General features: G+C 41.4%; 1 protein-coding gene across 6 annotated transcripts in view; it reads left to right on the top strand.

Moving 5' to 3' along the window:
- NALCN (sodium leak channel, non-selective) overlaps positions 1 to 26,310 on the top strand; it is a 292,048-nt gene that overhangs the window by 233,224 nt on the left and 32,514 nt on the right. For 5 of the 6 annotated variants that reach the window (XR_014237200.1, XM_082366064.1, XM_082366065.1 and 2 more), the window contains 10 exons: positions 9,632 to 9,733; positions 10,147 to 10,216; positions 13,667 to 13,758; positions 13,846 to 13,968; positions 15,896 to 15,952; positions 16,191 to 16,311; positions 16,407 to 16,538; positions 17,487 to 17,654; positions 19,805 to 19,909; positions 23,102 to 23,208. Coding sequence is in view for 5 of the 6 variants with exons in the window: in XM_082366064.1 (XP_082222190.1) it covers positions 9,632 to 9,733; positions 10,147 to 10,216; positions 13,667 to 13,758; positions 13,846 to 13,968; positions 15,896 to 15,952; positions 16,191 to 16,311; positions 16,407 to 16,538; positions 17,487 to 17,654; positions 19,805 to 19,909; positions 23,102 to 23,208 (1,077 nt within the window). In the remaining variant the exon portion in view is untranslated. The remainder of the gene's footprint in view (positions 1 to 9,631; positions 9,734 to 10,146; positions 10,217 to 13,666; positions 13,759 to 13,845; positions 13,969 to 15,895; positions 15,953 to 16,190; positions 16,312 to 16,406; positions 16,539 to 17,486; positions 17,655 to 19,804; positions 19,910 to 23,101; positions 23,209 to 26,310) is intronic. The other variant, XM_082366066.1, reaches the window with a different exon arrangement.

The following is a 26,310-nucleotide window of genomic DNA, read 5'->3' as shown; positions in this document are numbered from 1 at the left end:
TATTTGTATTCTGATATTTGGATCTATGACATAATTTTCCTTGCCACACACTTAATTAATAATTTTTTTAATTTAGTTGAATGCTACTTACTATTTAAAAATTAAATATATATAATGACATATGTTTGGTGAGTTTTTCTCATCATTTTAAGAGAGTCATTTTTATTGATTACAAATACATATATTTCTGGACTGGAATTTTGTGCCCTTCTTGACACTGACCTACAAAGGGCGCCTCATTCCTGTCCCAGGTCCGGTCACATAGAATGTGCTGTATCGGTGTAGTAGAAATGGAAAGAAGACAGGATTTGCAGCCAACCACACTTGGCTTTAAGTGCCCTGAGTAGCAGTGACTCTTGGGAAGGCTCAGCTTCTCCATCTGCCAAGTAGGGCTATAGGTGACCTCATAGGAGTTAAGTGAGCATGTGTATCACGTACTCACTTGGCAACTCAGTAGCCAAACTGAGTTCTAATTCTGGCTCCATCACTTCGTGGATGTTTGACATTGGGCAAGTTACTTAATGTCTCTGCACCTGCGTTTTCTCCTCTGTTAAATGGGATCTATAAATTTATAACCCCTGCCTTATAGGAGAGGATTAAACGAGTTGGTATCTGTAGGTGATTTTTCATTATTGGCAATAAGTTAGGGGAGACCCACAGTTGCCCCTGAGAGGCAAGCAATTGACAGTTACCTTTCAAAGCTGATCCTCAAGGGCATGGTGCAGAATCTCCACTGTTGCCCAGCAGAGACTAGATCTGAGGGGCATAAAATGCTTTTGATACATCGGTGTACTCTTTTTCCAGGTTGATTCCAAGGTTCTTGCTTACCCAGCTGGGAGCAGTCTATCTGCTGCAGCTTTACACTCAGTTAAGCCTTGCTAGGCTGGCTAACATCTTCGAGGTATCATCAGATCATTTGTTTAAATCATTTGCTGGGTGTTTATTGGTGGATATAGTCCCGAACTAACAACATAGATTCCTCAGCCAAGGTTGGCATCCCCGATGGCTGGCGGGAAGTCCCGGGCTTGGAGAACTGTGATTGTCGTAGTGCCCTAAGGGCGGCTGTCAAGTTCTCCATTCTGCTTGGCTGCACCAGGAAATCAAACAGTCCTATCTCAGAAGCGGGAAGCCTACATAGGCTTTGGCAGGAAGCCTAGTCAAACAGGTAGAGACCAGCATCTCTCAGGGACAACCAGCAAAGGGAGAGGTGAGGGGTGGTCACAGGTGTTGGTAAAGTCAAGCCTGATGGACTTGGCAGCTGGAAGAGTGATGGTGCGTGGGATTTAAGTCAAGGTCATTGGCTAAGAACAGCTGGTGATCAGGGCAGGGGAGCAGCTGTACAGAAGCTGTAGCTGCCGTCGTGGGCACCACGGGTAGATCAGTGACCGTGGGGCAGAGACAAGCATAGCGTCATCTTCTGCGTGGGTTGTAATACCTGCCTGGAACCTTCGGTGTGCACATCCCTTTGGCGCTCCGTAACTTCGGGGTGGATGAGGGCTTAGCTGGGGGTGGTCCTTCATGGGCTGTAGGCTCAATGAGGGTGTTTCTCTTGGTCCACTGGCCTCTTCGAGGGCCCAGTTCTCCCAGCTCTCTCTCCCCAGGGTCTAGGACAGATGAACTGACGTCTGGGCTGTTCTCTGGGATGTGAGCATTTTTCTGAGTCCGTAGCAGGGTTACTAAATTCAAACCCCAGTGAATGGTGTGGGGTCTCAGACATTTTGTTTGCTGAATTTGGATAGATGCACTAAACGCATGGATTTCCCATGAGGTCACTTTCTTTTTCACGTATGGTATCTACGTATGATGAGATGTAAGGCTTCTTTCATTTTTCAGTCTACAAGAGGTTCTGGTTGTTGGTGTATTTACATGTCTACATATGAAAACATTTTCATGAAAAACACAAGATTGGAAGGAACTAATTCACTGTTGCTATTGAAGAGCCGTACTCAGGACTGGGCTGACTCACAAAGGAGCGGGATACTTACTGGGGTAAAAGCGCAGCTATTCCCTCATCGCAGCAAGAGGCCGGTACAGAGGTGCTCACCTATTAGCATCACTGGGTCCCTGCTTTGGAGGATCACGTTGTCACTTACATGGAGGCAGGTAAGAGCCCCTTCCAGGAAACACTCATTATCTGTTCTCTTACCCAGTTCTACAGCCATAGTTTTACATAATTACCACTAAAGGACTATCTTCCTATTGTCTGTTGATGTGATTACATTATATTAACCACATCTGATAATACTTGACAAGGTGCAGCTCAAGATTTGAGTAAAATCCCTCAAATTTAGTGTCCTGCAAAGCTACGCCGCTGTTCCTTTAGATGGTAATTACGTTTAATACCAGATAGTATCGTCGTGTAATCTAAGTTTTCTATAATGGATGAAAATAATTTGAAGACTCACAGTCCTCTCTCTTTCGTTACAGAAGGTACAGGCTTTTCCCACACCCTCGTTCTGGAACATTAAGAAAGAAAATGTGGAGACAGAGAAGAAAGAAACCGAGGACCCCCTGCTGCTGTTTCTATAAACAACTAGTGGTGTTTAAAGGCTAATAAAGCTCCAAGATCTCTCTTAGAACCATCACCTTTGGGCCAATTTTAAAATATTTTAGATGGAGAAATGTCAAGAAAAATAGAGACAGTTTCTTAAGACATGATTCTCTCCCCTCAACCTCCATAAAAGATTTTATATAAATATATGGCTGTCATATAAGGGGCAATTGAAATTCCACAGCACAAAGGCAATGCAGAGAAGAAGAAAAAAAAAGAGTCAATCTTTCTTATGTTTTTTTCAAAGCCTTGGCAAGAAACCAGGGGTAATATTTTTGCAACTGGGAATGTGTGTTTGCTGAAGAATATTCCCACATTTGAATCATCCTCAGGGGTCCTAGGCTTGTTTTACTTTCAAAGGTAGAGAGGGCATCACATTAACCCCAGCTGGGAAAAGGAAAATGCCCCACTGTAATTCTCCTCCGGGGAGCGGGGATAAAGGGATTACATATGCCTGCATAATGGGGAATTTCCTCACTCAGACAAGACAAAAGACTTCATTATTTTCCACCAGACACTTGAAGCCTTGTGTCTCCCGGTTCCAGAAGCCAAGAAGGCCGACCAAGTTTGTTTAATTTTAAACCGCTAGATGGAGTTTCTAAGAAACCGGCCTTCCAGGACTGCCCATTATGAAGAGATAAAGAGAAGATATTGAAGACCTTCATGCCATGACTCTTAGGGTCTTTGCCCTAAGACGAGCGAGACCTTCCCTGAAGATCACAGAGTGTGTCTTCGATACCTGTGCTTTGCTTTTTCTCTAGGCAGCAAAGAAATGAACACTTTCTTCCTGAAAACGTATTTCTTTGATCCTTATGTGAGACCAAAAGGCATCTAAATCCTCATGAAAAATTTAAAGTGGCAAAATAGAACTTAATTGAACATCGGAGTAATTTTCCTTCTGGCTAGGTCTATTCCTGAGTAGCTTTAACAATGTGTGCGTCTCATTTCTTATTGGTGCAGTATGAAAAGTCCCAAATTCCTCAGTTATTTACTGAAACAGTAAATAACTATTTAACAGTTATGTAACTATTAAATAGTTATTTACTATTTCAGCTTGGCAGTAGATTCCTGTAAGACAAGATGCACAGTGACCCTGTTCCCAGTGACAGATCCAATCTCCTGTTTAAGAGATTGATTTCAGCTCAGCTTCATGCTGGCTTGCAAGTTTCCCTTAATAGCTCTCTCATAGAATATAGCTAAAGATTTATAAACTTCCTACTTGCAAGAAGCAACGTCTGGTTTTTTGTTACCGTTTCAGGGTCTCATCTGTTATAGGTGTGCAGCCTGCTTCTTGAGTGGTGTAGTATTCTAACTTGAGATCAAATTAAGATTATTTAACTTCCCCTTTCGAAAGCATATTTCAAACACTAAAGCCTATTTTGAAGGCATATTTCTGCTTTGTGAATATTTCCGTGCTTCGTGAGCATGAAGGGATCAAAAAAGAAATGAAGACATTTGATCTTCACAGAAGATGTCAAGGTTCCTTCGTGTAACAGATGTTTCTTGAGCGCCTACTGTGTACAAGGTGAAGTAATCAGTGACCAAGCAGAGTGTCGTGGAGCTGTTTGGAGCATGGCGTGGGCGAGGAGCTGCAGGACCAGTGACAGCGAAGTGGAGGTGAGGCTGGAAGGGCAGGTTGGAAGCGGACCCTACAGGACTTTGCAAGTCAAGCTGAGCTTTTGGTCTTCGTCTTTCTCTGAAGAGCCGTAGGATGCTGAAGATTTTAAGGCAGTGATGATAGCTGTATTCGTCACCTATTTCTGTGTTGCAAATACTCCACAACTCAGTGATTTACACAGCACGTGGAGAACCTCACAGTTTGAGTCAGGAAGCTGGGCCTGGCGTAGTGGGGTCTCTGGCTCTGGGTCTTTCACGAAGCTGCAGGCATTTTGACGGGAATGGGCAGAACGCCCTCCCCAGCTCGCTCGCACGGTTATGGACGAGCCGGTGCTGCTCCTGGGCTGTCGGATGAATGCTTCGCTTCCTCAAGGGCTGTTCAGGGGAGGGCGCCCTCACCCCTTTAGGAGGGGGTCTCTCCATAGCGCAGCTCCCAACAAGGCAGCCTTCGTCCCCAGAGCAAGCGAGAGACTGCGGAAGACGAAAGCACAGTGTCTGGAGACCTCTTCCATCTCTTCTGCCTTCTGTTTGTTTAAAGCAAGTCTCCAAGTCCCGCCCACACTAAGGGGCTGCACACGGGCATGGAAGCCAGGAGGTGGGGTCATCGGGGGCCATCTGAGAAGCACCCGCCGCAATCACACCGTGATGGTCACTTCAGAAATCACTTTGCTTGGGATAATAATACGTTTGCGGAGACCGCTTGAGAGGCTGTGGCTCTGGTCCAGAGTGTACATCACTGCTGATCTGTCAGAACAGAGAAAACTTCCTTTCCAACACAGATCTGTGTCAAACTTGCTGTTCTGTCCTCCACCCTCTATGGAATGTTGTAACATTAACTGTGACACAGGACAAGGAAAGTCAATAATAGCAACTAAAATTTAAATCAGCGTTTATGTTTCCAAAGCGCTTGCACATTCATAATCCTGCTTGATTCCTCCCACTCCCTATGAAGTCAGTAGCAAAGGTATTATTGTCACCACATCTTACACGTGGGGCACGGAGGCTCGGAGAAGGCATGTCACTTGCCTGAGGTCCCACAGCTGGGAAAAGCTGAGGTCAGAAGTGCGTGGTTCTAAACTATATGTTTTCTCAAATCATCTTCTCCATTTGGCCTCCAGACAGAGGCAGAACTTTCTGTTCGCTTCTGTGCTGCTGGGTGGAGACCTGCAAACCTCTGCGGCTTTGCTACTTTGAACCTGAGACTAGCGAGTTCTAAATCCTGCCCCCATGCTCCCCTCACTTCACTCTCCGTACACCCCCATCTCCCCCTTCACGTGTCCGTTCTGTCCATCTGTCATCCCGTTCGCGTGCCGGGAACTGCGCTTCTAGGAATATGGGTTTGAGTGATGAAATGGTCCTTGAGAAATGTACAGTCTAATAAGGGAGGTAACTAATGATGGCCAAATGCCACAAGCATTAAACAAGCTCGGTCAATAACATGCTGCAGGAACACGGAACATCAGACATAATCCTCCCGCGCTTTCACATCGGTGAAATATTTATTTCTCACTTGATGTTACTTATCAGAACCCATTTATATCAAAGTTTGTAATTATATGACGCACGTCAAAACGTGATTTGGTACTTCCTAGTTTGGGTTACAGTTGATGCTTGTATGTATAATAAAAGTGTATTTCCTTTTAAAAATAATAAAGCAAGCTTTTACCATACTTGCATGTGAACTTTGGCACATTGCATTAGAGAATATATAGCCTCTTAGTAGCATCTGATTGTGCCAGATTGAAGTGACTTTTCTCCCAAGTTTATTATTGTCTTAAATAACAAAATATTTTACGTTTATCAAAGAATGTGACAGTGGCTTACGTATGAAGCTGTTTTATCTATGCAGAAACCTCCTAATGTTGCATCCTTCCTACACCTGCTTCAAAGCCCAGGTGTCCTCAGGGTGGAAGTACTGTGCACCTGCTTTCCCACACCCTTGCCCCCGCCAGGCCTCTCCTACCCCTGATCCGTCTCCTTTTATCTGAGTTTCTTCCTTCATCCATAGGGAACTCGTTTTTGACAACTAGTCTCCTTGTGTAATATAATTAGATTTTCCCCATATGTTTTCTTTCAGATGGATTTATGTATCTGTAGAAAAGTTTTTTCTGTACTGTTAGCTGTTTTTGTTGGGGGAGGGAGATTATTACGGACAAATAGCTAGTTATTAACTATAATGGATACCTTGCCTAGAAGAAAATTTTGCCTTTTAATTTTAGTAAGATTCTACCACTGTACTTAAAAGGGGGGAAGCGTAAACCTTTAAGAGCCTTTCATGAACTGCCTTTCATGTGCCCCCCTCAAAAAAAGATTGCCTTCGCCCAATTTGCTATGAATACGACCCTCAGTTTTCAGCAATGAAACCCTAGCATTTACCTTTAGAGTTTCCCAGTTTGAAAGACACTGGACATCCTCAAAGGAGAGAACGAGATGTCAGAGCATTCGGTCTGAGGAGAGACTCCGCAAGGGGACTGACCGCTAAATGAAGACAGAGCCTGTTGGCCTTGGTTTTGGTACCAGATCTGGGGGTGAGGTGCTGGGGTGTGGGTCTGGCACAGGGGGTCAGAGAGTCACATTGAGCCTGAGGCTCCAAAGGGGACCATTAACACCCCGGCGAGAGGGCCCCACCTGCCTGATTTCCCCCTGCTCGATCGCAGGGCACCTTGTTACCCCAGGGAAGGAGGAGGTGAGTCGGCAGCCTCTGCTCAGAGAACAAGAAGATTCTGGCAGGAAATGGAAACCACCGAGGTTGATGCTGTGAAGTCACCTGTTACATGTTCTAACTGGCCCAGGGTTAGCGAGCATTTTCTTCTTTTTTTCCCATCAGTATCTAGTTTGAAATTGTTCCAGCAAGCAATGCTTAGAACGTAGAAGGAAGTGGTAGGAAAAGGATAGTAAGGCAAATGGTTCTATATGTTACATTTAAGTGGCTGTCTTAGTCTGATTAAGCACGGGTTTTCTGATTGTAGGATAGAGCTAAAAAGCCAGCCCCCATCAACCCCGCCGCAGATGAGTGAATCACAGAGAACCTGAAGACTCACATGTGGACTGCAAACATTCATGTCACGTGTGTGGCTGAAACTCCAGCCCATTTGAGAATTATTTTCTGAATTCTCTAGACCCAACAGAAAAGAGAGAGCTGATCTTGAAGCAAAGAGGACAAGAGGGGTTGCTTTCTCACCCCAACTTCAGCCACGCTATTGGTGGAGGAGATGGAAGAGGAGGTGTCATAGGGTGGGGGTAGGGGGACTTCCAATATGGGTTTGTCTCCATGGAGACCTGCTTGTCTTGTTCAGTCAGAGGAGGGGGTCTCAGGTGTGGTCCCGACTCTTCTCCAGCAAGGATGCTCAGGCATCCTCAGACTGGGCTTTCGGGCAGACACCAGCAGTTTTTTTTTTTAAATCACAGGCAGCTTAAAGCCAGTTACATTCTATATACTTCAAGCATAGCAGGGACGCCCAACTCAAATGGGTATTTTATAATCAAGTTGTATGTGTTTTGTATTTAAGACCTATAGGTCTCATCTACTTTAGGGAAGTCTTGTGACAAAAAGTAAAAGTTACTAAGTGGTTAAAAGTCAAGTCTTTTTTTAAATATTGAAGTACAGTTGATTCAAAATGTGTTAGTTTCTGGTGTACAGCACAGTGATTCATATTACATATATACATATATATCTGAATCTTTTTCAGATTCTTTTCCGTTATACAATAGTTACAAGATAATGAATATAGTTCCCTGTGCTATACAGTAGGACTTGTTGTTTATCTATTTTATGTATAGTATTTTGTACCTGCTATACAGGGACAAATTAGGAGTTTGGGATTAGCAGATACAAACTACCATATATAAAATTGAAGGTTAAGTCTTGACTGCTTACACAAGTGGCAAGGCTCTGCATATCTATGCCAGAATAGCACTGTTCTCCAAATAGATTTTTTTCAGAATGCCTTCATGATTTTCAGACCTTTGTCCAAAAAATAATTCATACTGTACATAATATGAGATCATCCTATACCTTTGTCAACTCAGCTGAACTTACAAATGCATTTTCCTCTTCGACCCCATTCCAGTCCCAGAAATAGCACAGTCTCTATATATCACTGCCATAAATCCTTGTTGTTCAACAAGATTTTGACTTGGATTTTATCTCAAAATGGTCCATGTTGCTCATTAAACTAAGAAGAGTGATTTGGGGGCATTATTTCCTGTAATGCATTTACATTTGTTGCATGTGTATGATTTCTCATAGGTATTCGTCGTAATTATCTTCACTGGCATCAAAACTGTTTTTAAGTACTTGAAAATACACATGATATCATAAGAGATGCTGTTTTAAGTATGCTGAACAGACATAGATCTTTTTCTCGAAGATCTTAACTCTGAGACAGACAGTAATAATATAACTCAAAGCCAATCTAGAAATGCAATTTAGGAACCATAAATACGAAAGTGTTACGAATGCAGTGACAGAAGTACATGGGTTCCAGTTTGAACACATATGGTGTCATAAAATTTGCATATCACAAAATCATTGCATTTTAAGTCTGTGAGTTTTCTTCAAGATCAAGGCCTTTTCCTCGCTTTATGGATAATGAAACTGAGCCCAAAGATCCCTCAACTGGTTCGTGACAGTGTTGCCTTGGAACACAGGTCTCTTAACCACGGATTTCTTTTCTTTCCACTTGACTACTACATCAAGGGAATTTGTGTCATTTCCAGTTGGAGAGAGCTTCCTGGAGAAGAAATGTTGTTTTCTCTCCAAATCATTCACACCACAGGTGTTGCGTCACCCAATTGTCTTCACTCATTAGCAAATCTGAAATTAACACAAGCCTGGTTACGGTTTAAAGCGAACATGTTTTAAAAAGTCTTCAGAGCTTTGTGACTACAAAGAAAGTGGCAACTGGTTACCTGTAAGCCATAGGCTTTCAGCTGACGTTTCTCTAGGTATTCATTCCAGCTTTAATTACTTGTCTTTTCTATTAGTTTTTTGCCTCTAATGTTTCCTAGTGTTCTGCAAAATCTCCTTGGAACATATATTCCATCAGCCCGGGAGCCTAGGTGGACAAATCCTTCCCCAAGGGCTTTTATTAGAAACCACCCTGTCTAAATTGAAAACCAGCATCATGGGTACGTGTGGTTAGGCTGGCCCTACTGCTTACAGAATCCCAGTAGAGGCTCTTCTGTTTGGGGTGGGGGGGTGGGGATGGAATGGGGACACATGGGGAGGGGATTGTTTTCTATTTATTTTCCAGCACCTTTTCGTGGCTATGACTGCTCTGTTTTGAAGGTGTTCTTGACACAGAACCTAAAGCTCATTTACATTATTGGCGATGTGTCATTTTCTGTACTTTGTCTTATCATTGGTGTTTCCTTAAGAATAAGAAGGATAATGAGCAGTTATGCATTATTCATCCCAAGTGTACAAATCAGGCATTTATCTGCGGCTCCTTTTTTTTCTAGAGCTTGCACTCGACAGCGCATGCTGAGCGGATCATTTGAGGGGCAGCCGGCAAAGGAAAGGTCAATCCTCAGTGTGCAGCACCACATCCGCCAAGAGCGCAGGTAAATACACCGGAAGACAAAGCTGCAGAGAAACGAAGGAAAGGAGTTTTACAGGAAGCATCACTGACCCCAGCCCTGGTCAGGAGGCAGGCACGGGTGAAGAGCTGAGTTCTGTTTGCTGATGGCAACAGTAATAAAACTCACAATCAGATTCAGAGAATCAAAACATCTTTCAAAAACCCTTCCCTTGGTGATAGGCAAATTCTCACTTTTAAGATCAGAAGGAAAAATTCTGAATTTTGTTAGATGAGATCAAAGGCAGGTGGATAGACTAAAACTTTTGCTATAAAAAGAAATATTAAGCATTTGTGGTGCTATCAGGAGTTATTTTATTTCGTTTTTATGATGGTCATTGCTTAAAAGTCCAAATTTGGTCTCGAGATGTATTGATCAGTTGGTTGTGATTGTTTTAGGTCACTAAGACACGGATCAAACAGCCAGAGGATCAGCAGGGGGAAATCTCTTGAAACTCTGACTCAAGATGTAAGTTCTAAGCAATGCTTTGGATTTTGGAAGTGTGATTGTGAAAACGTATTTAAATGGTTGCTTAGACAATTCCAGCACCTGGGTTCTTCTGTCACATTGTCACGTCTGCTTAACACTTCATACCAGAAGGAATCAGGAAACTCAGGAAGCAAACTAAATGGCCAGGTATGGAAAAGTGACCATAAACTGTAGAAAAATCTGGACACCCTACAAAGCACATATCTTCGTTTAGATAGTAACACGAAAGTGAAATATCAGACGCATTTGACTGAAATTAAAGACATTTAAAGCATTTTATGGCAATGAATCACATCTGTAACTTTAAATATTTACTAATTTCCAAATACAGGTCCAGTGTCTATCATGTCAGAGTTAACATACTAGTAAATAAAATTTTATTTCTAGAGGAATTTTTCTGTCAAAGACTGCACAAGATTTCCCAGGAATTTCTTTGCTTTTCAACTCTAGGTCATTCATTTATTCATTAACTGAACAATAAAATATTTATCAACTACTTATGAAGTGCCAGGTCCTGTTCTAAGGGATGAGAAGTAGCAGGGAAACAAGACAAAATCCCTGCCCTGTAGGAGCTTACATTCTAGTAAAAGAGACCAACAATAAGCAAGCAAACAAATATATCAATATCATCCTTTCTGGGTGTGATTTTTATTTAGTTTCCATCATCTCTTCATTGCTGTAGCAGGTTTGCTCTGTACTACAAAGAAAAATCAAATAGTGTAAAGAAATCAAAGGTGGTAAGTAGAGTCACAGATGGAGAAAACAAACTTATGGTTACCGGGGGATAAGGTGGGGGAGGGATAAATTAGGAGATTGGGATTGACATGTACACACTACTATATATAAAATAGATAACCAACAAGGACCTACTGTATAACACAGGGAACTCTGCTCAATACTCTAATGGCCTATATGGGAAAGGAACCTTAAAAAAAAAAGAATGGATATATGTATATGTATAACTGATTCACTTTGCTGTACGTCTGAAACTAACACAACATTGTAAATCAACCATACTCCAATAAAAATAAAAATAAAAGAAATCAAAGGTGGAGATTTGGGGGCAGGGAACATTAGAAAGGAGGGTGACACCTCTGACTTAGCCCAGAGACCCAAAAAAAGTGAAGGAACGAACCATGTGAAATCCCAGGGAAACCAGAGGAGGCAAAAGTCTAACCTATGGGCTAGACTCGCCAGCAGTGAGATCACACCGAGATTACCATGAGAGAGTTGGAAAGGACATACTAAATACTTATCATTAGTGAAGCCCTGATTAAGATACAGGTGTTGAGTCTGGATAACTTGGCTAAGAAAGCAGAGTCTTGAATGTTCAGAGCCAAGGAGGACATTTGAGAAAGAAAGAGAAAGTTAGCAAGGCTTAGGGTTTTTTGTTTTTGTCTTTTTCACCACTTTGCCTCTTATTCTGAAGAGTTTCTGGAGTTTTCGGCACAGTCCATCTGCTTTCAGTCTGCAGAAACTGCTTAGTCATAGTACCCTCTCCTCATTAAGTGTTTCAGGCGAAACTGAGGACGGAGGAAGTTGGTTATGAGGACCTCTGATATCACCATTAACAATATGTGTGGTTCTAATTGGCACAAACATCTGTTAGCACCATGGCTGTTAAGCCAGAGCTCTGTCTGATGTAATCTACCATACTGTCAATGTGGAATTGTGATCAGATCCAACACATGGCCTGCGTACTTATGATTTGGGGGTCAGGCATATTGCATGGAGGCAATTTCTAGATGAAAATTCAGAGGCAACACTAGTTCAAAGAGCTTTCCTTCAGTGAGATTCAACAGAAATGTGTGGTCTACTTAAGCATCAAATTAGAACATGGCTTTGAAAATGTGTGTTTAAAAATACACAACAAAAGGCCCTATTTGAATAGTCTCCATTCCAGAGGCTTAATTCTTCTTCAAAGACTTTTTATTGTGTTTTCTACATAGACATATAACAAAAATCCATACCCCGTCTTCTCCATAGCAAAAGGTCACAGGGTTCTGCTAATTTCATAAGAGATCTCTCCTAGTGTCTTTTCCTCCAGAATAGAAGCCATTTAAAATAGGGAGCTTTATCTTTGTCACTTATTCCAAATGATAGAAGGTACAGATCATTACATCCAAGGAATGCTTTTCTATAAAATCAATCCAGTTAGTTGAACAATGGTTCTCCATCTTCTACGGTAGCGGTCCCCAACCTTTCTGGCACCAGGGACGGGTTTCATGGAAGACAAATTTTCCACGGACTGGGGGTGGGGGTTGGGGGGGATGCTTCAGGCGGTGATGCGGGTGATGGGGAGCATTGGGGAGCGATGGGGAGTGATGGGGAGCCATGGGGAGCGATGGGGAGCCATGGGGAGCCATGGGGAGCCATGGGGAGCCATGGGGAGCCGTGGGGAGCCGTGGGGAGCGGCAGATGAAGTTTTGCTCGCTTCCCGCCTCTCACCTCCTGCTGTGCAGCCCGGTTCCTAACAGGCCCCGGACCGGTACCAGTTCTGTGGCCTGGGGGTTGGGGACTCCTGTTCTATGGAGTAGAAACCAGAGTCAAGATCCCAATGATCCACCTTCCACCATCCTGCTGGCCTCAGCTCTTGCTGTTCTCTGTCCTGTCCTCACCCACCCTGCGTCCTGGCTGTTCCACCTGTGAACACACAGACCCGCCCCTCCCCGGAAGCACACATTTCTCCAAATGTCCAGTGACCTGCAGCCTCCTAGTCTTTGCTCAGAGAACAGCTCCTTAACGAGGCCTGCTATGACCTCGTGCTCTCTGTCCTGTATCCCGGGGGTCCGCAACACCCGTCCTCGGCCTGTCGCCCAGCAGGAGGTGAGCGGCGGGCGAGCGAGCGAAGCTTCATGTGCTGCTCCCCGTCTCTCCCCATCGCTCCCCGTCTCTCCCCATCGCTCCCCGTCTCTCCCCATCGCTCCCCGTCTCTCCCCATCGCTCCCCGTCTCTCCCCATCACTTGCGTTACCGCCTGAAGCATCCCCCGGGTCTGTGGGAAAACTGTCTTCCACGAAACCGGTCCCTGGTGCCAAAAAGTTTGAGGACCGCTGCTCTATCCCCCTCTGTTTTTAACCAGAGCACTAAACCTCTTCTAACATTCTTATTTATTTTGATTTCATTTTTAATCTGTCTCCCCTGATGAGAACATTAGCCCCACAAGAGCAGGGATTTTGTCATTTTTTTCCCCTTTTGCCATATCCACAGCACTACAACAGGGCATAGCACATAATAGGTTCTCAATAAATGTTTTCACTGGGAAAAAAAATACCCTTTTGAGGAAAAAAAAATGTCCTTGCTAAGATGACTGTGGCCATTCAAATATTTAGAAAGATATTTATTTCCTTTTTTTTTAATGGTCATCTTCGGAGGAGGACTGTCAGAAAAATCTCGCACGTTGATGTGTCCCCTTTCATTTTATTTCTAGCACTCCAATACAGTGAGATATAGAAATGCACAAAGAGAAGACAGTGAAATAAAGATGATCCAGGAGAAAAAGGAGCAAGCAGAAATGAAAAGGTACGGGCGGGGTGGTGTTCTGAGGCTCTCGTTTGGGGAAGGCAGGCGTGCCCTTAGCCTAACTCTCCCGTGATTTTCCCGGTCCAGGAAAGTGCAGGAGGAGGAGCTGAGGGAGAACCACCCGTACTTCGATAAGCCCCTGTTCATCGTGGGTCGGGAGCACAGGTTCAGAAACTTCTGCCGAGTGGTGGTCCGAGCTCGCTTCAACGCGTAAGTGACTCCACTGCAGCCGAGGGTTTGGCCCTGAGTCATGCAAACAGCAGGGGAGTTGTCATCCGAGGAAGAAGGATCGTGTGGTCCTAACGGGGTCACCAAATAACCCGTGGGCTACTTGACCATGCTGCTCCTCTTGGCTGAGCGGCCGACCAGGTGGGAATCAAAGGCTGCAAGTAGTTCACATTTATAGAAAACACACGTTTATGAAGCACTTCACAGCCATTCTTATTTGTTCAGTTCCACAGGCGCCCAAGACGTTTAGAGCAGAGTTGTTAACTCCATATTTTATTTTGGAGACAGTTAACCAAGGGGAGACGGAATGACAGAGCTGAGGTCACTGCCCACATCTTCTGTTAGACTTGTTGTTTCTTTGTGGTCAAAATACCTTAATTCTAGCATACTGCAAAATAGAAATCAAGTTGACTAGTGCTTCTGTTACCAACTCTTATGAGAAGAAAACCCACTGGCCAGTGTCCCTGTCCCTCCCCACGTGGAAGAAATGTGTGAGAGGCTGTGAGGGTGATCAGCCCAGGGGATGCTGCGTTTGGGACAAGCCAAGCCAAGTTTAGCAGGCAACCAGTGGCGGGAGTGGGCTTCTCGTCATGCATAACTCTGAGTAAATATCCAGAAGACATTACGAGTCTGGAGAAAGTGTGAAAACGTTCCATTCAGTAGTTGTACCTTCCCTGATACTATCATTAGTAGCATATGTATGAGCATTACTGTATGTTATGGGCTGAATTGTGCCCCCCTCATCCAGAGAAATTCAGATGTTGAAGCCCTAATCCCAGCCCCTTAGAATGTGACCTTACTTGGAGATAAGGACTTTAAAGAGGTAATTAAATTAAAATGAGGTCATTCAGGTGGGCCCTAATCCTATATGACTGGTGTCCTTGTAAGACGAGGAATCTTGGACACAGACTGCTATAATGAGGGGCAATGTGAAGACGGCCGTCTACAAGCCAAGGAGAGAGGCCTGGAGCAGATCCTTCCCTCACAGCCTCAGGAGGTGCCAACCCTACTGCCACCTTCAACTCAGACGTCCACCTCCAGAACTGGGAGAAAATAAGTTTCTGTTACTTAAGCCCCTCAGCCTGCAGTACTTTGTTACAGCAGCCCTAGGAAACTAATACATTCTCCTAACCCCTCAGGGCTGGAGGAGACTTCAGGAGCCATTTGGCATCATTTGTGTCCCCCCTTCTCCAACAGAGGAGGGCATTTAGGTCAGCCGAGGGTAAGGGCTTTGCTCAAGGACGCCAGCTAGGGCCCTCTCTGACTGCCAGTCTACTGTTCTTCCTGCTGTTCGAGAAAGACCTTCGCAGTTTAAAGCACCTGAGTGATAATGATTTAAAACCCTGAGTTTTCACAGAGCATCAATAGGAAGAAGCTGGCAGTGTAGAGTTGATTTGATCAGTTCCCAAATTGGGTTTTTCATCTGAAATTATCCCATTGGCTGTCTCCATGTTTACATCTAATTGCTAATTCTTGAAGACTGGTCATGGGCTTCCTGAAAGTAGAAGTTATAAATCCCCACCCCAAGAAATTCTATATAAATTACTCCACACGATCACAATTAAATACAGAGTGAAGAATTCTATTTAATTTATGGATATTTAATTAAATAATTATGAGGAACAGCTTCAAACTGCTAAGGCAAAGACTTTGAATGTTTTTAAATGGAAGTCAAAGTTTAATTTTGTAATATCCTTCCCTAAGCATCAATTGCAAACTCTTCTGATTTTTCTTTCATCTAATGTTCTCTGCCTTCCAAAGTCACATACAGTTAACATATATCATAACAGACATTTTGTAGAGGGTATGAGAGAAATTTTAGGTAGATGAGATGTTTATATGTACTATGCTGCTGAGTTACAACACGCATGCTGTGTCACAGAGTTTGTATGTTTGTTCTCTCTTACAGATCTAAAACAGATCCGGTCACGGGAGCTGTGAAAAATACAAAGTACCATCAACTTTAGTAAGCATTACAAACTCTGTTTCCATGCACATTTGAAGTTTCCATGTACTATTTTATGCCGCATAAAAATATAAAAATTCCCTTTATTTTCTTGTTATATTGTGCTGTGAAACAGACGATTGGCGATTCATTTTAAAAATGTCAGTCACGTTTATAGAATCACAGAAGCATCGTCTCTGACTTCTAGCACCTTTTCCTAGAGTGTTTGCATTTCTCAGTTTTGTCTGGTCTTTGGCAGTGATTTGCTGGGATTGGTGACGTACCTGGACTGGGTCATGATTATCGTAACCATTTGCTCCTGCATTTCCATGATGTTCGAATCCCCCTTCCGGAGAGTCATGCACGCACCTACTTTGCAGGTACTCTGCCGAATCTCAACTCACAGCTAAGAAGAGAAACACTGACCTGCAATTTTTGCATTCATTGTGACCAACCTGCCTTCTGCCCGTTTCAGATCGCCGAGTATGTGTTTGTGATATTCATGAGCATTGAGCTTAATCTGAAGATTATGGCAGATGGCTTATTTTTCACTCCAACTGCTGTCATCAGGGACTTTGGTGGAGTCATGGACATATTTATATATCTTGTAAGTCTTCGGTTATTTCCTGAATATAAAATTTAATGGTTTTGTAAAATCTCCTGCATTTCTTGGTACAAGAGTGAGATACGTGAGTCACAGAGGTTTAGGTGCCATTAACTGAGTTCCTAAGTAGAGCAGTAGTTTAGTATAGGCAAATAAAGGGCATGCATGTAAAATCTAAATAAAAAGCATTAAAAATATTCATGGATGTGGTTCAAATACATCAACCACATTCCTGTATGCATAAGACATACATTAATGAGGTCTAAGATAGCAAATCTAGTTTGCACACCACAATTCTTGGGGCACCTATACTAAAAAAAAAAAAAAAAAACTACATTATATAAGTGATCAATGAGCCGCTTATCACTAAAAGCAAACTAGAGAGAGTATGCCAATTCCAACACACAAAATACCAAGCCAGAGAAGGCAACCATTCAACTATCTATTTAAACTAAATGGGGAAACCATAGGAAGGGACTCAAATTTCTTTCTATATGTCCAAGAATGCATAAAATCAGTGTCTTTTCCAACACAACAAGGAGAATTGTTACCATTAACATGTAGCATGTTTAGATCATTAACAAAATAGCGAGTATTCAGTCCAGCGTGAGGTTTAGTATCCTTGATCAAAGGAATTTCAATCCTGCTGACTTCTGCGGAACCTCCGGTATATATGTTAAAAGAAGGGGCAGGAGGCACCGGAGTACCCACGCCCACGGTGTGGGCACCCCTATTTCAAACCCCCTGCAAACACCTGATGACATCCTTTGGGGCTGCTCACAGGTCTGGGTCAAGTCCATAGAGATGAGTTGCATGTACACCCAGTGAATGCTCGTCCCACATAACACGTGGAGTCTCTGCTAAAGGAAACTTGTGGCCAGCTGGCTCACAGAAAATGTAGATAGTAGAGGATAAATTGCATAAATTCTAGAGATTATTTTTTCCCTCTAGGTGAGCTTGATATTTCTTTGTTGGATGCCTCAAAACGTGCCTGCAGAGTCGGGAGCTCAGCTCTTACTTGTTCTCCGCTGCCTGCGACCTCTGCGGATATTCAAGCTGGTGCCTCAGATGAGGAAAGTTGTTCGAGAACTTTTCAGCGGCTTCAAGGAAATTTTTCTGGTACGTTACAGTCACCCTTTACTCCTGATTCACGGAGTCTAGCTCTTAATGTAGCAAATGAGGGGATAAAGTGAGTCTCGCTTGTCAAGGTTAAGTCTACCATTTTGTTTATTGCCAGAAGATTGTAAAGGTACTAGCGAAACACAACACAGATTCAAAAACTTCACCCATGGATGCTTCTGGCTTATTGGTATATTTAATTCAACAAATATTTTTAGTAAATTAAAGCGAAGACTTCTGGAAAGTACAGTGGAAGGAGAATCCAAAGAGATAGAATTTTCTGACACTTCCATTCCTAACTCTTGACCCTAATTTATACTCTGGGTTTTAGTTACCCCATCTGGAAATTAAGAAGAAGTTTCAACACCATCAAATTCACAAATGATATTAAGAGTTAACCCATCTAGGCTTGTAATCTCATTTTCTATGTTCCCAAATTCATATAGAACAAAATTTGTCCTTGATCTTTGGAGTGTTAACATAAAACAACTCTTCAAAACTGTAACATACAGGTATACCCTACCTCAATATACAGTAATGAACATTTAGAAATATGATTGAGGAGAAAATATACTTTTAAGTCGGGCAAATATTGATTTAGGGTCTTCTAAGAGCAGGGCTGCAGATAAAACAATGAGTAAGAGGCTCTTTGCTCACAATCTGTTAAAGAAGAATCTTTGCCTTACAACAAAGGAGTGATCACAGGATTCTTTTTATTATTAATGAGTTCTGCTTGTGCATGGAAAACATGAATTAACTTACTAAGCTAGTTTTATATCTTGTTTTCTAGAAACACACCTATAGTGAAAAAACAGCTATAGTTGGAGTTGATTCTAAGGTGTTTTAAAGACAGGCTGTTATGTTACTATAGGCATATAGCTGCGAATACTTTTTAAAATTTTTATTTTATTGAAGTATAGTTGATTTACAATGTTGTGTTAGTATCCTGCTAATACTTTGTTAAAGCTCTGTTTAAAATTCCATATTTTTGGGACTTCCCTGGTTGCACAGTGGTTAAGAATCCGCCTGCCAACACAGGGGACACGGGTTCGAACCCTGGCCCGGGAAGATCCCATATGCCACGGAGCAACTAAGCCCGTGCGCCACAACTACTGAGCCTGCACTTTAGAGCCCGTGAGCTACAACTACTGAGCCCGTGCGCCACAACTAATGAAGCCCGCGTGCCTAGAGCCCATGCTCGGCAACAAGAGAAGCCACCCCAATGAGAAGCCCAAGCACCACAACGAAGAGTAGCCCCCGCTCGCCGCAACTAGAGAAAGCCCGTGCACAGCAGCAGAGACCCAACACAGCCAAAAATAAATAAATAAAAATAAATAAATTTATAAAATTCCATATTGTTTTTGCACTAAAGCCATAACACTGTGGCTTTTTCCACAGCTGGAATTGAGGGAAAACAGAATAGCCCCTGACAATGAATGTGTATGCATCTTTGAGCCCTGATAGAATTTAGAAGATGATTTATTTGAGCCTTGCTTCAGAGGATGTTTCTGTGTAATTTTAGTATCTTTAAGGGATATGTTTAGATTATTCAACCAGTAGAGATCAATGGTTTGTTCAGTATTTTGGCCACTTTTCTCTGCTGAGACCAAAATAGTCATCCAGCAGAGGGAGCACCAGCCAATTGCCAGATTTGCTTCTCAAGACTGATCTCACACCCTCTGCGTGCGGCACTTTGATAAGCCCTGAGCCCTCAAGCTCTCAAGAAAGCAAAGCCACTATCCCCCTTACGTAGGCTCTGCTAACACACACAGGAATCCATTTTGAGAAAATTTGGGAAAGAGAATTATTTCAACATTTTTCTTTTGTTCCATTAAATAAAATAAAGCAAAGTGTTGATTTCAAAATCAGAAAAGTCCAAGTCATGTCCAAAACACCTTGGCCCGTTTTCTTACATGGAAGTCATATGTTTTTATTCTAAAAATTCAAAACCTGTTGTTAATTTCCTTCTTTTAACATTCCAGCTAGGCTAATTGAATGACCTGCGGGGGAGAAGTTAAAAGGTAGCATCCAAAGACTGTGAATTTCATACGATGTTGTTTGAAAAGTCCTGTTCATAATCACTGCTCAAACCAAACCTACTGTTTATAATTTTTTACCAAGAGATTTGCTGTCTCACCCATTTCTTTCAGGTCTCCATTCTTTTGCTGACATTAATGCTTGTTTTTGCAAGCTTTGGAGTTCAGCTCTTTGCTGGAAAACTGGCCAAGTGCAATGATCCCAACATTATTAGAAGGGTAAGATATCCTTTCTGTCTTTTGGGATGAAAATCAAGAACGTTTACCATCCCTGCGTAGCCATGTGCTGAGGCTGCTTTGAGAACAGAACTCTAAGAATACTCTTCCCATGGACTCCCTTTTTAAAGCAGGCAGTGTGTCTCTTCTGGCTGGTAAAGGTTTATAAGATTAAAACACATCTCAGACAGTCCTGTTCTTCCCTCCTATTCCAAGGTCAAGCCACTGTTGACATCTTCCATATAGTCACCCAAGATTCCACGTGAAAACTTTCCCTTTAGGTCTTCCCTAACTTAATCCTGCCTCTGCTGTGACCTGAGACTCATATCAGCAAACAGCTCCCCCAAGATACAAAAGGCAAAGTTTGACTTCCACACCCCTTCTTATGACTTATCCACTCCACATTCCTCTGTTAGGAAGTCAGGGCCTTGCAGTAGCTCTTAGCTGCCCAGAATCTTCCCCATGAAGACAACTAAGACTCAAGCTTGAACCAAGCTTGAATACTTTCGATCCTACTTTTTTTTTTTTTGGCCGCACTGCATGGCTTGTGGGATCTTAGTTCCCCAACCAGGGATTGAACCCAGGCCCCAGAAGTGAAAGTGCCAAGTCCTAACCACTGTACCACAAGGGAAGTCCCTCTACTCTTTTCTTTCTCTTTCTTTGGCTGGTGTTATAAGAGGAGGCTAGCTTCTGGAACAGCCCCATTATGTCAGTAGCTGAATGTAATGAAATGAATATATTTATTGCATGTTGAATAATTCAGGCAGCTCTCCTCCAAATGACCACCCAATGGCTCATGCTTCCTCTGTCCTGTGTCCCTAGCCTTTGCTGTCTTCAAAGTTTTCTCTGTTTAGCTGGCAGTTAGGAACAGAAAACCATCTCTCTCTCAGAGGACTATAGGCAGAGCCTAGAAGCAAGGCATCTATCTTCACCCCACATTCCACTGGAAAGAGCGTGGCCTCACCAGTCTGAAGTGAGACCGTGATGTGTAGTTTCGTGGTGTATTTTGTAGAAAAGGGGGCGGGGTTTGGTTAATAATTAGCCAATCTCTGCTGCATCGCCCACTGTCCCATTCTCTTAGAATCCTGCCCGATGTTACAAGTAGGTTAATGGAGTGAACCCAGTTCTGCTGATGTATAAACTAGCAAGAGTATTTCCTCTTCTACCCAGGTAAAAATAATGCTTAAGTCTCATTAAAATGCATGTTTCCAAAAGGGCTACCAGAGCTGAACTAAAACACTTATTCCCATATTTCCAGCAAATATGGCTGTCTAATATAAATTTTATACTACTATGACATTTCTACATTTTGAGGCTTCTAATTAGAAAGCTTAGTAGTTCTCGAATTTTTAGAAAATACAGGTAACATCTTTGTCCAGTCAAAAATACATTATCAGTCATGTTAATAATGAGATTTTTCAGGAAGAGGCAGAGCAGAAGAGACAAACTTAGGATGGGCAGACCTTACGCTATTTCACAAGGCATCGCCCGGCTCGCTGCTTCCTTTAACTCCCCTTCCCACAGGTTCCAGGAATTTTGATAAACCTGACAAGACATGCAAGGAACATGCTATAAAGGTCATGGTGTACCAAATGAGCTAAATGAAGGCAGTAATAATGAGCTGATGCATTAGTCCACAAGCTTATGTAAGGAAAGAAGGGTTATTTTGGGTCCACCCTGAATAGAGGCCAGAAAGATAATAACAGCATCTCAAGATGAAGCCTTGTAGGAATAGTGGATGACTCAGGGGAGTAATAATGGCCTAAGAGCGTCGTGATTTTACACTATCTGCTCATACCCGGCCCGAGCTAAAGAGTAATGACTTGTATAGGGGACGGAGGGCACACGGTGGACGGACAGACATACAGATACCATGAGGCATTTATTCTTTTCCACAGAACAATGAGGTCTCTGTGGGAAGCTCATAAGAAAACTTAGCCATCAAAAGACCATCAGGAGCAAGCAGAATAATTGCAAAAAAAATTGGCATAGTGAGAAGTGGCCCGTGTCTTTGTATTTGGACGAATTCTTTTCTAGTCCTAACATAAGAGGCCAAAGCCAAGCGTGTCATGTAGATGAAGGGGATACTTCAGTTTACCTTTATAAAAGAAGAGACAAACCCAAGGAAAAGGGGAAACTAGATACCCCAACATTTGGATCACACAGCTCACATTTTTTTTTATTCAAATAGAAAGTTACAAAAATTATAATCATCCTCATCAGTTCACTCAGTCCCATGTAATTAATTTTTTTTTCATCTTGATCTTTTGTTAGCACTTTTATGAGTTCATCAGTTTTCCATTAGAGTTCTAAAACAGCTCACATTTAAAGGCCATGAAGCTTGAGATGTTGGTGCCATGTCTCCAGTTGGAATCATATAATATGTGGTGTTCGATGGCTGGCTTTTTCACTTAGCATAATATCTTCAAGGTTCATCCATGTTGTAGCATGTGTCAGTACTTCATTATTTTTATGGCTGAATAATATTCCACAGTATGGATAGACCACATTTTGTTTGTGTATTTGTTGATTGATGGACATTTGAATTGTTTCCACCTTTGAGCTATTGTAAATAATGCTATTTATAATAATAATGATATAAACATTCATGTACAAATTTCCATGTGAATATATGTTTCATTTCTCTTGGGTAGATACCTAGGAGAAGAATTGCTGTGTCCTGTGGTAATTCTTTAATTATTTAAGGACCTGCCACACTATTTTCCAAAGTGGCTGCACCATTTTCCATTCCCACCAGCAGTGTATGAGGATTCTAGTATGAGGATTAAGATTTCTGCACGTGCTCGTCAAAGCTTGCTATTTGACTTCTTGATCAGAGCCTTCTTAGTGAGTGGGAAATGGTATCGCATTGTGGTTTTGATTTGCATTTCCCTGATGACTAATGATGCAGAGCATCTTTTCATGTGCTCATTGGCTATTTGTGTCTCTCGCTTGGAGGAATGTCAGTTCATATCCTTTGCCCACTTACTAACATTTTCAGCATCAACTTTCACCTGTTTATCTCTGAAGTCTTTGTTACTCTTTGCTGAGTAGCTATGCACATCTCTGCTGTTATATAAAAGACCTCTGTCGTTCTATGTAAAAAACGTTTCTTATCTTTTATCTTTTCTGACTTCATTTTCTGACCAGGTTCTTTTCCTCTTCCTTTTATTTTTATTTTTTTTCCTGTTTTAGGAAGATTGTAATGGAATATTCAGAATCAATGTAAGTGTGTCCAAGAACTTAAATTTAAAATTAAGGCCTGGAGAGAAAAAACCTGGATTTTGGGTGCCCCGTGTTTGGTAAGCATATCAGAAAAATATCCTGAAGAATGCTATATTTGTCAGTATAAGGGGTTTTTCCCCAGTTTTACTGAGAAATAATTGCCATACATCACTGTATACGTTTAAGGCAAACAGCATGATGGTTCAATTTACATATATTGTAAAATGATTATCACAATAGGTTTAGTTAACATCTATCACCTCATATAGATCCAGTTGAAAGAAAAGAAAAAAAATTCTCCTCGTGATGAGAACTCTATTCTCTTAACACCTTTTCTGTGTATCACACAGCAGTGTTAACTATAGTCCCTATGTTGTACATTACATCCCTAGTATTTATTTGTCTTATAACTGGAAGTTTGTACCTTTGACCACCTTCCTCCACTTCCTCTCCTCCCCCCACCTCTGGTAAACACAAATCTGATCTCTTTTTCTATGAGTTTAGTCGGGGGAGTTTTGCTTTTGTTTTTGTTTTGTTTTGTTTTTTTAGATTACACACACAAGTGAGATTATACAGTATTCGTCTTTCTCTGTCTGACTTATTCACTTAGCATAATGGGCCTTCATGGTCCATCCATGTTCTATATAAGTATATATAGTATAAGGTTTTAAAGCAGTGTAATATGGCATGAAACTAAAAGTAGTTCTGCTAGAATTACTTAAAATAATTTTAAGTAATGCAAGGCAAAGCACTGAATTACAATAGGGTGCAAAAATGAAAGAAATAAAATAAGAGAGGAAGTGGTACACTGAGTGCCAGGGTTGCTTCATGAAACTAATGAAGCATCACTGCAGTATTGTTCTAATACTTTAAAGTATGTATCTGGACTCACATGGCTTTAAAAATTAGTGAGGCTTATAACAAAAGAGTGAAATAATGCCATTTGCAGCAACATGAATGGACCTAGAGATTATCATACTAAGTGAAGTAAGTCAGACAAAGACAAATATCATATATTGCTTATATGTGGAATCTAAAAAAAAATTGATACAAATGAACTTATTTAAAAAACAGAAAAAGGCTCACAGATATAGAAAACAAACTTATGGTTACCAAAGGGGAAAGGGGATGGGGGGGGATAAATTAGGAGTATGGGATTAGCAGATACAAACTACTACATATAAAATAGATAAAAAATAAAATCCTACTGTATAGCACAGGGAACTACATTCAATATCCTGTAATAAACCATAATGGAAAAGAATCTGAAAAAGAATTTATATATATATAATTTATATATATATATATATATATATGAATTTATATATATAAATATATATATAAGAATTTTTATATATATACATATACATATGTATGTATATGTGTGTATATATATATGTATATACAGCTGAAGCATGTATATGTGTGTGTGTATATATGTATATACATATATATGTGTATATATACATATATATATATATATATATATATATATATATATATAGCTGAAGCACTTTGCTGTATACCTGAAACTAACACAACGTTGTAAATCAACTATACTTCAATAAAAATAAATAAAAATTTTTTAGAATAAAAATTAGTGAGGCTTAAAAGAAAAAATATTTTCTATCAATTTTTAATCAAATTTTAATTCAACTTTTAAACCAATTTTTAAAAATTTTAACAATTTTAATCAAATTAAAACTAAACTCATACTGACTTTATATCTTTAAGGATGATCTGATGTCCTCATGACAGTTGTAGAGAAGCCTAAATCATAAAACTATTTCAATTTTAAAACCCATTTACATTGAAGGATTTTGTTATTGAAACCCTGGAAGGGAATAATCAGTAGTAACACAATTGATTTTATCTAACTGCCTCTTTAAAAAAAATTTTTTTAAGTAAGTTTTCAAAGCATTTACATCAAAGCCAGAAGTACCTGGTACCTTCTTTCTCAACCATTTCCCTAATGACTATGAATGGAATCTCTCAATCTGCTTCACTGATGCGCAGAGTGTTCCATCAACTTCATTTGTCCTTTTAAATCGTTATCTGTTTTCTTTTTATTTCATTTTTTACCTCTTAGAATAATGAGTGAACCACAGAAACTGCTCTGCTTTTGTCACAATTGATGTTCTCTACTAAATGTCAAAACTCTTTAAAAGGAATAGCATTTCACCCAGTTGTACCCTTAGGACTCGTTGTTACCTGCTTTGGCATTTCTCTAATATGAAATTCACTTTCATAAACAATTCAATACAATTTATATTGGTTTCCTTTTAATACCAAAGAACTATGGAAAAAAGACTAATTTTGGATGTGAGGCTTGAGCATGGGTAGAGAAGTATATAACACATGGGAATATCTTTATCCCAGTGTTAACTAGAAAAGCAGTCTAATTTACGTTACAATAAAAAATTAAAGAAGCATAAAATGTTTATTTTGTTGTGAGATTAAAACTCATTATTATACTGTAAATAATTTACTTATATCAGGACATCAATTTTTTTTTCCAAAATTTTTTGGAATTTTGTCTAAAGTCTCAAAGTTGAGGTCAAGGGGAGATTAAAGTACCTTGACATTCTAAAGAGGCCAACTAAACCAATCCCATCAGAACTTACTCAAACATCATCCGTCACCCAGCTCCTGTAAAAGAAAACACTGCATTCAAAGATAACATCATGGTAGTGAATGAAGTCAAGAGCAGAGAGTGCTATGGCATCACGCCCCCTTCACTGTGGGGAAAGGTGGACGGTGCTTCTCCCATTCATTTGAGGACCCCTGGAAGGACCAGTTGATACCAGAGTTTGGCAAGGCAAGAAGAGAGGCTCTTGTGGGCAAGCTGCTCCTCACCATCTGGGAAGACGGGGCGATCTGCTGTTTCTGGAGGGCCGCGTCATCCCTGCCAAGGGCCACCTGACCTGAGCCTTCCTGTTGGAACCCTGCTGCCAAGGGCTGTGTGCTGGGGACAGGGTGCCCCTATGGGAAGAAGCCGTGGGAGCGTTTCCGGGAGGAGGGGCTGAGAATCACCTAGAGGCTACACTCACGGCAGGAAGTAACACTGTGGCATCCTCATGCTGGGGAGTGTAGCCATAGGAAATGTGGGGTGCAGTAAAGCCAACAGGTCGAGAGGATTACCACTGAAAAGACAGTTTGTTACTCATCATTCCCAAGAG

The sequence above is a fragment of the Balaenoptera borealis genome, assembly GCF_965194805.1.
Source record: "Balaenoptera borealis genome assembly, chromosome: 18".
Classification (NCBI taxonomy): Eukaryota; Metazoa; Chordata; class Mammalia; order Artiodactyla; family Balaenopteridae; genus Balaenoptera; species Balaenoptera borealis.
This window is presented reverse-complemented; position numbering and strand designations above follow the sequence as displayed.